Source organism: Acipenser ruthenus, chromosome 2 (genome assembly GCF_902713425.1).
Source record: "Acipenser ruthenus chromosome 2, fAciRut3.2 maternal haplotype, whole genome shotgun sequence".
Taxonomy (NCBI): domain Eukaryota; kingdom Metazoa; phylum Chordata; class Actinopteri; order Acipenseriformes; family Acipenseridae; genus Acipenser; species Acipenser ruthenus.
Genome location: NC_081190.1, coordinates 86793275 through 86806290, shown reverse-complemented (window position 1 = coordinate 86806290; position 13016 = coordinate 86793275). Strand labels below are relative to the sequence as shown.

Genomic DNA, 13016 nt, shown 5'->3' with positions numbered 1-13016 from the left:
ACTTGCTTCCTTACTAAAACAGAGTGCTGTCATTTGTTAAAGGCGAGTATGCAGCATCCCCCAGCAGTTGACTTGCCCATACATTGAGACTGCACGTTCTTCTTCCACTGAATTGGTTGGAAGTTAAGGCAAAGCTTTGCCAAGTTATACAGATGTGGAAATCGATTAGAAACAGCCCACAAATTCGGTTACACAAGGGCATCTGGCATACTTTATTAAAGTCAATATATGCAGCCGGTTCGTTGTCATGTTATTTGTCCCATCCAATAATTTATTTTATTAGTACCGAGTCAAAACAAAGAAGACGTGGCTATTCGGGTCTAAAATTCCAACTGTAAGCAGCAGGTTGAAGCGAGGTGCTGGATCGTTTTAGTACTGATTTAACTTGCAGACAGGAATACTTTTTGTCTGGGCTGACTTTCCAGTTTGGTTTCTGAAAGCTGTTTATTTTACGTTCTGTTCAGCAGCCTCTGTGGTAGCCTTTTGTTTAATGTGTGATTCTGAAGCTAAATAGCGATCGATCGTATTTTCTACAAATACACATTAAGATATGGAAAACAATTACCTCAGTCTGCATGTACAGTTTCTTTGGGAAATATCTTGAAACGATCATCAGCCGAAACATACTTTGCTTCTTTTGTCATCCATTTCTACTATTTTACCTCCAATGCTGAAAACTAGATTTTAGCAACCTAAATCAAAACAATGCAGCAACAACTCTGTCCTACCCCTATCACATAAAAGCAGTAAAGACGCACTGATAGGCTGATTAAAACGTTGTCATTTGAATAGTAAACAAGAACGTTAACTGCTTTGGAGAATTTCTTTTGTAAATGTTACTTGTGGGCGTTTTTTTATTTGTTTGTTTTTTGGTTAAGTGCAATGCACATGGGATGGCGAAGGAATAAAAAAGGGCTATCTACAGAATGAAGATACGTAGTTTGCGTCGCTTGCATTGTGCAGTTCATTTAAACAAGGTTTCTTTTTTTTCCTCTCCATACTTGTTTGTATGCATTGGCTCCTGAGGTGAATTTTGCAGTGACCCCTCAATTTCACGATTACCTCGAAATCGCGATTTAGGTAGGTCCCTAATAATGATAGCAAGGTGACATTTGCGCAGCAGTTTTTGAAGGACCCTTAAACTGGTTACTAAGCAACCCGGTCACTAAGCAACCCGGTCCAGAGCTTTTAGTACGTCAGTTAAAATGCCACAATAAACTGTCAGTGATACAGTATTATTTAAGAACCATTACTGCATTAAAAAAATTAACAGGAAAACACACATGGTATTGAAATAATATTTCATAAACGTTCAGGGAGTATCCATCATTTATTTATTTATTTAATACAAATCGTAGTATTATACCCCTTTGACGTAGCACTGTAGCAGAACCTGCAAAATAGTAGCTGCTACGGCCAAATCTCTGGAAGGCGATTTACCCACCCTTTTATGTCGCATTATGTTTTGGCCGCGCACTTTCTATAGCGTGAGGGATGTGCGTGCTACGTCAGTCTCACGACAATGAAGAGAGAATTTGGAGATTCTAAACTGCATGAAACCCTGCATTTGAGTCCTGTAGTTAATACACTTAAACAATTGCCACTGTAAGCATTTAATTGAAAAACTTCCTTCCTTAGCTACGAGATGTTTCAGATAAAAGTATTTAAGTTTCAATTAACAGGTGTCCTGGATCTTAAACCCGCTTTTTTCAATAAATAACACAAGTTAAATATGCTGTATATAAAATGTATTTAAAGAAAACCGGTTTAAAAAAAAAAAAAAAAAAAAAAAAACTTACTTGGAGTAATCAAATGTTCCAGATGGAGGTTCTTTCCTGATTTCTTCATACTCTTGATATATACCTTTCTTCTTTTTCCTTTTTATATGCTGTACAAGTTCCTGAATATGCAACCCTCCATCCTCTGGCAAATGAATGGACATCTCCATCACTGTAGGCAATGGACGAGATTTCTGTGGCAGCGGGGGAACAGCTAGCTCTTCAGAGGCATGCTTGTGTAAAGGCGTGTCTGGTGGGGTTTCTGACTGTGGGGGAGGCTTGCGACCGTTTGTGTTGACACTAGAATCTATGTCAGCACCGTCATAGTTCACAGTCACCACAGAACCATTCCAGTTCTGCAAATTGCCCAAAGAACTAGGATCAGCATGGAAGTTGCTAGTCCGGTTTTCAAGATAATGATTATGTTGCTGTTGGGTGTTGTCAGTCACAGTCTGCGGACTACAATTTGAGTTCAGTCCATCACTAACAGGATTCTGCTCTAAGGTGTATGAGTGAAAAAGATTGTCCATGCAATCCCCTTTCTGCTGGCCTTGGGTGGAATTTACACAAGCTTGGATCCAAGCTACATGGCTGTATTTAGATGATCCTCCAAGATGCTCTGGCAACGATTCCATTGGTATGTGGTTTGCGAGCTCATGAGCTTTCACAGTGCAGACCTTAAAGTAATATATATGTATATTAAATACACTCTATTCCTTTTTTCAATCCTTTAAAATAGCTAGTACTGGCCTATTGAATACTATGTTACAAAAACATCATAATATCAGATGAACTATATATTACAATGAAAATAATGGTTTTGACACTGTTTAGTGATAAGATTAACTGGAAACAGGAAGTATGAGTATTTATGGCATGCTTTGTACCATGTTGGGAAAGCTTAACAGAAAACTTTTCGGAAACTGTTCCAAAAAAGAAACATCCTTCATTTAAAAAAAATAAAACTAACATTAAAGCTTAATACTGCAAATCATGCATTGTTTCAGTAATATATATATATATTTTTTAAATATACCCTCTCTCTTAGCTTCTCCCTCACAAAAAGCCTGAGAACAGCAAATGGTGCTCGAAACCACAAAGGAGACGAAACAATGAATACGCACTTCAGCCTAGCAGGAAATGCACCCTGATGATAAAAGATAAAAATGAAGTCAATAAACTGTAGAACATAGATAGCTACAGAGTATACATAAAGTACATTATGCATGGTGACAATAAGTATTGATACCCTCCATTTCAGATAATTATAAATTACAGATATCCCTCAGACTTGCACAAAAAAAGGATTATGCTATGGCAAGACATCTAGAAGCTGTAATTCACACCAAAGTTTAGTTATATCATCAATTAGTAGCAACTGTGCATTCAGGCAGCTAAATGGTGGAAATCATTTTTAAAAACTCAGGGGGCAATACCTTTGGACACCACTGCATAGCTAAGGCAGGTCATATCAGCAAATTTCCATTTAAAAATAAAAAATACAAGCATTTGTAGGTCAGTAACTGTATACTCTCCAAAGGAAAATAGAATATTCCAGAGGATGCAGACTGGGTTTCTACATTAAAATTAACAAAATATTCTTGTATCTTTCACCTGCACCAAATCTACTTAAAAATTGCTATTTTGCATTTGGTATCCAGCTTTTAAGTATGCATACAATATTATATTGTTAATGTGCAGAATTGTATGTAAATAAAATGTATTTTAATAACAGCTTTGCTGTTCTCTTACACATACGATCAAATTAACCAAATACCAGCAGCCCCATAAAATACATTTGGCAAGCATACATCTGAACAATTTAATATGCATGTTTAAGAAGACATTTATCATTTAAATTCCATGTGCTAAGAAAATGATTACAGTAAATCTTACCTAACATTTATTGCCATCATTCTGAAGGTCTCAGGTTTTCCTATATGAAAAATGCACACATTATGGTAATTTACGTGAAGCTGTCAGTGAAGGTAATTTACTTCAATGCTACACTTTTCAAGGTAAGGTTGCATGAAAACACGTCGGCCATGGAAAGTAGTGACTGGCACTCAAAGACGTGTCAATGCGTCTAGCTTCTGGGAGCTTGGGTTCTTTTAAAGAAATAACCTGAAGGACCCAAACTCTCCGAGAAGCAATTCCACTGTGTTGATGCAGCATTGATCGCACGAGACATTCACCAGCTTTACGGTTTAAAAATCAAATAAACGTTCAACATAATGTGTGCATCCTTCATATAGGAAAATGTGACATGTACGAAGTGATGGTGATACATATAACAGGATTTACTGAAATTATTTTGCTAGCTACACTGGCGGTCAATTCTGGGAGCACCTGTAAAATCTTACTGAAATCCTCCAAAAAAGGAAAACTATACATAAACCAATGGCTTATCATCCATTTCAGAAGGAAACATCAAATCAATCTTTATTGCTTATATAGCGCGTTTCATGATAAATCGCCTCAAAAGAACTTTACAGATAAAAAGAAAAATGAATAACACACAGAACAAATAAAAGACAACAAAATACAAACACCCCCTTAAATTACACACAGTAAAATAGTAAAACAAGTCATTTTAATTATTATTTTAAAACGCAGTGATGGGGCTCCCGAGTGGTGCATCCGGTAAAGGCACTCCGCGTGGAGTGCAGGATGCACCCTATAGCCTGGAGGTCGTCGGTTCGAGTCCAGGTTATTCCACTGCCGACTGTGGACAGAGTTCCCAGGGGGCGGCACACAATTGGCCGAGCGCTGCCCGGGTGGGGAGGGCTTAGGTCAGCCAGGGTGACCTCGGCTCGCCGCACACCAGCGACCCCTGTAGACTGGCTAGGCGCCTGCGGGCCTGCCTGCAAGTTGCCCGGAGCTGCTTGGTCCTCTGATTCTGTAGCCCCGAGGTGGCTGCTTGGCGGGCCTGCAGAGTGAAAAGAAGCAGACGGCTGATGGCACACATTTCGGAGGAAACGTGTGTCTGTTTTCGTCTCTCCCGAGTCAGCCCGGGGGTGGTGGGGGTGAGCCAGCTTGAAATAAATAATTGGGCTTTCCAAATTGGGGAGAAAATTTGAAAAAATAATTGGCGATTCCAAATTTAAAAAAAAAAAATCAGTGATAAAAATAAAGTATAAAGGCTGACAAAATGTTCCCTTTAAAAAAACATATGCTAAATTATAAAAAATTTATCTTTAATCTTAAAATCAGCAACAGATGGTGCATCCTTTACAAATTGTGGCATATCATTTCACAACTTTAGTGCTCTAAAGCTGAATGCTCTGCCATATGTCGTCCTTCTCTGCACCCAGTCCTGTGATCTAAGAGCATGATTGGGTACATATGGGGTCAGAAAATCTTTTAGATACAGGGAAGCAAAGCCATTTAAAGCTTTATAACTGTACAGGAAGCCAATGTAACGCTGCTAACACAGGGATACATTTTACCTCTCCCATGAAACTATTACCTCTTGTAACAGTGTGTACTTCCCCCTCAGTCAGAAGGATACAGACAGCTTTCAGAACCTGAACTAATTGAGACTAGAAAGCCATGTGGGTTCTTTCAAACGGCGAGCCAGAAAGAGTGCGTGAGCAAGTGAGTTATCATGGCTCGAAGGAAGGAGATAAAATATGATTGTGTATCTGTACTTACCCTTTACAAGGAAGTAGGGTTGGACGATAATGACATTTTCAGTTATCAATTATCAGCTGTAAATTATCACGATAATCATGATTATCGGCTGAAAAAATAACATATGTAAAATGTCTTGGAATTTATCAAATTTAAAGCTATATATACTTGAGCAATATGACAACTGCCTCTACGAGTTTAGAAGAAATAAAACTAGACAATTTTCAAAAAGACCAGCATCTTTAATAAAAGTTATGAAACAATGGTTGGTTACAAAAAAGCACAAATAACCAAATGTTTGTTTGGTAGCTTTTCAACTTTTGATATATAGGTTACTTATTAAAAAAAAGTGTTTTAAAAAAAAAAAAAAATTATAAATTGCGATTAAAAAATATCAGCTTTTCCACACTGCCTACAGACAGGCTTATTACCTTGTGGATCACTTTCTGTCACTCAAAAAAAACTGCCACACTGGACTGATGCTGTTTTTTTTTTTTGTTTTTTTTTTTAAATCTTTTCGGAAGGTTTGGTAGTTTCTGCAGTTGCCATCGCCATTAGCTCAAACGTTTGCCTTTACTTGGTGAATCTTACGTCACATGTTACAACTTCCCACTACGCAGCGTGCACAGATCATGTGTTGCGTCTCACGCAGACAGTTAAGTCCTGTCTTACTGCTTCAATGCAGAGTTACTGTTACAGGCAAGCATATCATAGTGGATAACGGACAATAAAATGATTATCGATAATTATTTTTCAACGCAATACAATTATCGATGCAAAAACATTATCGATAATATCACGATAATCGATTATTGTTCCAACCCTACAAGGAAGGGTATTCCATGAGAGAGGAATACAAGAAAAGTCAATGTTTCGCATAATGGAGTGCAGACCACAATCAACAGATACAGAAAAACTGTTAGCTATGCAAACAAAGTGACCAAGACAGAAAGAGGAAAACAACTAACAGAAGACAGCCCGACTGTTCGAAACGCCAAGGCTATTTTTTTCCTAACCAGCACTCAACTTGCTTGCTGATTTCAATTCCACATCAAAAGTCCCCATATCAAAGGAAAGAGGCACGTCTTTGAGAAGCCGGTATCATGGGGAGAGCTGCAGCTCGAAAACCTTCAAAAATGCCTGGAATGGGCACTAAACCATAAAGACTGGTCAAAAGAGCAATGGAGAACAGTGTTATGGACAGATGGATCAGCGTTTGAACTTTTCAACTCCAAGAGGAAACAGTACGTGAGAGGGAAAAAAAGGCAAGATTGTGGAGGTGGCAACGTGAAGGTCTGGGTTGTTTTGTAGTAAAAATAGAAGTTATATTTGTAAAGGAACAATTTCATATCATTCCATTCTTCAACGTCATAGAATACCATCAGGAAGATGACTAGTGGGTGAAGGGTTTGTTTTTCAACATGATAATGACCCTAAACACAGCCAGACTAAACTCAAATACTTAAATCAGAAAGAACAGGTTTTGAAATGGATGCACTGGCCTCCCCAGACCTTTACCCAATTGAAATGTTATGGGATGAGCTTGACAGGAGAGTGAAAAGGAAGAGTGCAATTATCATAAATATGCTCTGGGAGATGATTAGGACTGAATGGACAAAAATAGACAGCAATATATTGCTAAGGTTGTGTGACAAAATGCTTAAGAGTATGTGCAGCTGTGATCACCAACAAGGGGAGATATTTTGATGAGAAAAGTTTGCAATAAAATACCAGCAAAGAAGGTTAATACATTTTCATATAAATCAATAGTCTGACAAGTCTTCATTTCTTAATTGCATTTCAGTAACATTTCCAGGTGTCCCCATAATTTTGACCGCCAGTAACAAATAGAAAAAACTGACATTACAGAAACAATTCTTTATACCTTTAGAAGATTCAAGATTTTCACACAGAGTTCGTAATCAAAGTTTCCATATGTTGAACTGGTCATATCATAGATGAAAATTAGGCCATTTCGCTGTGTCTCTACTCTGAAAGAGAAGAATATAACCTTGTTATAACATATACAATACTTACCCTGTTTTGGATCCATCTGGATCTTTCATCTGCACACAATCTAAATATTTTTCTAATCAGGGCATGTCTATGTGGCTTTAACTGTAGCGAGTGTTCATTTTCAAAGTAGAATTTACACAAACTCCTCCTGTGCATCCATAAAACCAAAGAGAAATGTTTTCAGAAAGCAACAGTAGTATTATTATTATTTATTATTATTTAGCAGACGCCTTTATCCAAGGCGACTTACAGGGACTAGGGTGTGTGAACTATGCATCAGCTGCAGAGTCACTTACAACTACGTCTCACCCGAAAGACGGAGCACAAGAAGGTTAAGTGACTTGCTCAGGGTCACACAATGAGTCAGTGGCTGAGGTGGGATTTGAACTGGGGACCTCCTGGTTACAAGCCCTTTTCTTTAACCACTGGACCACACAACCTCAGTATACAGTGTACCCCTCTTTAGAAAGCTGAGCATTTGTCTCCTTTTTACAATTTATTCAAGATATCACATTGTCCAGATTCAGCCTTTTTTTTATTATTTTTTTTAAATCAGGTTGCTTGTGTCAGTAGAGCATTTTCACAAGTGAGAGCAACGCTAAAGTAAAGTCAGTTGTCATGCCAATTGCCAGCCGCTTTAAATTCAACAGCTCAACAGAAAAATTCGATTTAGTACATGGAATGAATTTCAAGTTGAATTATACTTTGCATTTAAATGCAGATGTTAAATAGGGGCATAAGATATCAATGGCGAGTGTACCTAATGACAGGGCATATATACAAAAGGCAAATGAGGGAGAATCTGAAAAATAATCTCCCATGGACATATACCCCACCAGGAAACACTGTTCAAAATGGCTAAATGGTCCAATATATACAGGTAACTCTTTGAATAACAAGGAACTTTGCAAAAAAGGCAACCCAATGACAACTAATTAAATAGTCGTACAAATATTTAAAAAGGGGTATGCTCAAGACCGGAACAGTTATCTGGTCTGCTGTGTTGAGAGTTAAAATATTCTGTTAATTGTGTGTTTTTGGTCAATTTGCAATGGACATCGAAGTATTTTTAATATAGGATCAAGTTTTATGATCAGACTCTTCTAAGCATGAATTAATTTGGCTGCATATCTAATATGTTCCAGGATTTTATCAAGACAGAGCAGTTACTGAGATCCAAGCATTAGAACCACAGACACAGCAGATGAGTTACAGTAAACATCCAATTAAGACCTTCAAAACATACTTAGGAAGTAGCCTTTTCCATTTCCTAGAAAACAAATATAAACCACAAAATACAAGTAGTGAATGCTTACTGTATACATGCAATCGGAGACAACAGAGACCAAATAAGCGAGTAAACATAAGCATATTTGCTTAAATTTTCATTCACTAGTTTTGTCTTGTACCTTAAAACAGTTTTATAACTAACATCTCACACCAGCAGTTATTTCATATGTAACTATGTACATGTAGTTTTTCTCTCTCAGTTAAAGGGGAAGTCTCATTTAGATAATTTGTCTTTATCCGAATTCTGTTCCCCTGGTTAACTGTGTACTTTTTTCTTGGTGTCACCCTCGCGTTTCCAGTTTGTGTAAACTGATGTCTAGTCCCCAATAAATCCTGGAATCCATAACTACTCCTGTTAATTTAAAGCTTACCAGCAAATTTCATCTATTATTCTCAAAAGGTTTAGCAGACCCATGAGAATGATTATTATGAATAAATATTATCAAAACCAACAGACAATTGTAGACATCGTGCAGCTATACTATGTACAACGCAGGATACATTTTGACCTTTGAAAGTTTGGAACACATTACCGAAATAAGGTTCGAACCTTCGATGGTACTAATTTGCATAATTTACTGGTGACATCACCATAGCTACTAGTTTATATTTGATTGAAAATCCTATTTTACAGGTAATCCATATAAATCATGGAATAAAACATTCACATGTAGTTTAAAAATACATTACACAGAACAGTAATCATGTTTTTATAATTTCAATAAACATAAAAATACATGTTTACTTACACATAATTGATGGTGCTTGCGATATATACAGGAAGCTTGCATTGCAGCAGCACCAACTGCAGCGGACTTTGGCAAAACAAAGCTTTATTTAACAGTCACCGTTCCAAGCAGGTTATGAGTCACATTTTACTACTACTAAAAGTATTAATAATACTATGAACTTACGCTTGCCAAGTTGATACATATGCCTCGATGATACATCAACAGTTGCTTGCACAGTTTGCATTCAACTTTTATTTTGGTCACATGGGCATTTAAAAAAATCCCAAACAGCAGAGGGGTTTCAAGACATTTCTTTCAATACAGCTTACGCTATACAACGCTTTGCTGTCGAGATGGCAAATGAAGAAATTAAAAGTTTGCCTCTGGATAACACAAGCTATAGGGGGCTCTCTTTAAATTAATTATTAATGTTAGCGTAAATGTTGTATGTTTCAAATATATTCTACCATAGCACTTCTCTTACACTGTCTTGTACACTAGGTATTCAGTACAACCGCTATAGGTACCCCCACAGTGCCTTAGATACTATACCCTGCTCCACACACAGCAGCACTGCCATATAGAGTTGCTACATATAACGATTTGGTAGTGTTTACGTAATATACATTATACAAATCCAAAGTTCCAATTTTTGCATGCAAGTGGCAGTTAATGTGTGATTTATAGTAATTTAAATTTTCCTTGTCAGGGTATGAATACTTTGAATTAGTATTTTTGGAGTTTTGCAAAAAAATTACTGAAATAAATAAAACTGTAGACATCTATTTATTGTAACTTTCTCATCCACAAAAGCAAAACTTTTGCTACAAAAGATTTTCCATAAATTTCTTTGTTTGAGAAATTTCTATAAATTATACATTTCCATTGGGGTATGTAAACTTTTGACTACACTTGTAGATATGCGAGTATGCATGTATGAAAAAAGAAACAAGGACCAGGGGTCACAAATGGAGATTAGATAAAGGGGCATTCAGAACAGAAAATAGGAGGCACTTTTTTACACAGAGAATTGTGAGGGTCTGGAATCAACTCCCCAGTAATGTTGTTGAAGCGGACACCCTGGGCTCCTTCAAGAAGCTGCTTGATGAGATTCTGGGATCAATAAGCTACTAACAACCAAACGAGCAAGATGGGCTAAATGGCATCCTCTCGTTTGTAAACTTTCTTATGTTCTTCTTATGTTCTTATGTATGAAATGGTTTTAAAATGATGGAGAAAAATGACTGCTGTAGGGACACTAGAGGGGTAATGTACAATGATTTAACTTGTGGCACCAGGGCTCCAAAGCATCCTTCTCTCAGGTTTCACACTACTTTTATGCTACAAACACAGACCATTCCTGCAATTTCCACGTGGCGCTCATTCTACATTAACAAGATTCACACAGGATTCCTGTGTTACTTTCATGTTGCATGTTATATAATTCATTACAATTGATCTTAAAAATCACAAATGAGACTTTCCCATTAAGGAGCTGTGCATTTGTCCAAATCCAAGAACAATCAGACTTTTAAAAGAAGAGCAATCACTGAAAAACAAACATTTCTGCACACGAGAATTTTTCAATTATTCCAAATGGTTATTTTAATCAGAAAACATTAGAAGATCAAGATACCTTTCAATTGCTCTGTCCAGCTGATAGATTATAGCCTGAAGTACTGCTTTATGTGTAGTAACATCAGGTCTATGTAACCTGGCAGTGAACAAGGCTAGAGCTGCTCCTTTAGCATCTCTTCCAGGCTGACAGGAGAAAAAATAGCTTAATAATGTTTACAAATTACAGAATATAAAAATCGGAACAGAAATCAAAAGAACAACTAATTGGTTTTCTGTTTCAGCTTACAGCAAAAATATTAAGTGAACGTATTGAGAACATTTTATTTTCTTTCTAAAAGTTTGCTGCTGATATGAATTCTTGTCAATTCTTAAAAAAAAAAAATCATTGCTGTGAAAATTCTACCCATGGAAACTACTGTTCTGTGAAGAGTTTGTGATAAATAAATGAACTTTCATTCCAAAGCACAGAGGTAGTCTTTATAATTAACAGGTTAAGTAAACTATTTGGAACTTATTAGCAAAGCACTGAAAATGGAGTAAGGTGTTCTTGTTTACCAGCCTTGGCAGTCTTTTATACTTTCTTTCCTTGTCAGTAAAACAGGAGGAAAAAAGTTATTCTTGGGATCAATGGCATGCTGATGTGTGTTTGTAGTTTATTTTTGTGAACCATTTTTGTTACCATATTTAGCATTCCAAACAGTTTGCTCAATATGGTGTAAAAAAGTCTGTTGGAGTTCTGTGTCTGTGTTACAAGTAGAATGCTGACCTGATTCCTGAAGCACTTTTCTGCCTGTTTTATTGTGGTGTTACTGTTTTGGTACCTGGAAACAATGCTTGTTTGCATGTTTCTAAAACAAAGCAGGTGCACATGTACTTCCAAGAACAGATAAGGCATCACATACAATGTCTACAATGTATGTTACAATGTAATCTTCGATCATAAAAAAAGGACAAATTACTTGGATCAAGTACTACTCACAAAGGCACATACTTACTAAAACAGTAAATTTGCCACTCAGCAGTTCTGAACGTAGAGGCTCTTCATCAGGATTGATATTGTAAATGCCTTCTTTTAATCTTGTATTCTGAACATGAAAACAATTGTAACATTTATTTGTATTGTAAGTGCAGTATATATTCATGTTAGAAACCTCTCTCAGTTAAACGTAAGAAAATGCAATTTGTAAGGTTGTATTTAAAATGCTATCCATGCTTCCAAAATGCTACTGTTGCATAATTTTGTTTCTACTAACAGTCAATACGATTTTTCAATCAAAATAAAATTACAAAAAAAAAAAAAACCCAACAGATTATTAATTAACAAATCATAAATTAACATATATGGAAAGTTCTGAGGTTAGGTCATTTACATTTCTCACTGAACATCGGCCTACATTTTATTTTATTTGAAAAGAGACATTCATTTTATTTACTACTGCTGTTACAAAACCATTCAAAAAGACAAAAGCAACTGGCACAAGAATATCTAGAAATGTGCTGCATTCCCAAATTAGGCACAATCCCCGCTCTTACAGTTGCAAGCACTGCATCACACCCCATTATTGAAATTTATGAGATGGAGTACTTACTTTATATGCCTGGAATAAATCAATGGCTCGAGATACATCAAACTTTCTTGCAATCAAAAATTTCACAGCAGTGTTTTGGGACACCAAGACGACATTGGGTTGCTCCCTATTTTTCAGTTCTGTGAAAAACTCTTCTACTGTCTGTAAAAATAAATATTACAGGTTCAAGCAACTACTAGAAACCTAAAAAACTCAGTTTGTTTCCAATCCAAATCCGACATAGTCTAAAGTTCCCCAGTTTCTGAAATAGAAGGCAGAGACCACAGCTAAACCCAGTTTTCAGTTCTAGGGCAAGCTTTGGTCCTATATAGTAACTATTATGCTACTCCCTGACAATCAAAAGCAGTAATATGGGTAGGCATACTAAATATTCTGTATAGTAATCTATTTTCTTATTTTAA

The 13016-nt window shown here is 36.6% G+C and overlaps 1 protein-coding gene across 1 annotated transcript in view; it reads right to left on the bottom strand.

The window, feature by feature from the left end:
• LOC117409322 (tyrosine-protein phosphatase non-receptor type 9-like) overlaps positions 1–13016 on the bottom strand; it is a 28404-nt gene that overhangs the window by 12216 nt on the left and 3172 nt on the right. Inside the window, exons 2-7 of the mRNA XM_059003188.1 lie at positions 12616–12756; positions 12022–12111; positions 11085–11209; positions 7297–7402; positions 2815–2925; positions 1800–2455 (exon numbers count right to left, since the gene is read on the bottom strand). Of these exons, the coding sequence (XP_058859171.1) occupies positions 1800–2455; positions 2815–2925; positions 7297–7402; positions 11085–11209; positions 12022–12111; positions 12616–12756 (1229 nt within the window). The remainder of the gene's footprint in view (positions 1–1799; positions 2456–2814; positions 2926–7296; positions 7403–11084; positions 11210–12021; positions 12112–12615; positions 12757–13016) is intronic.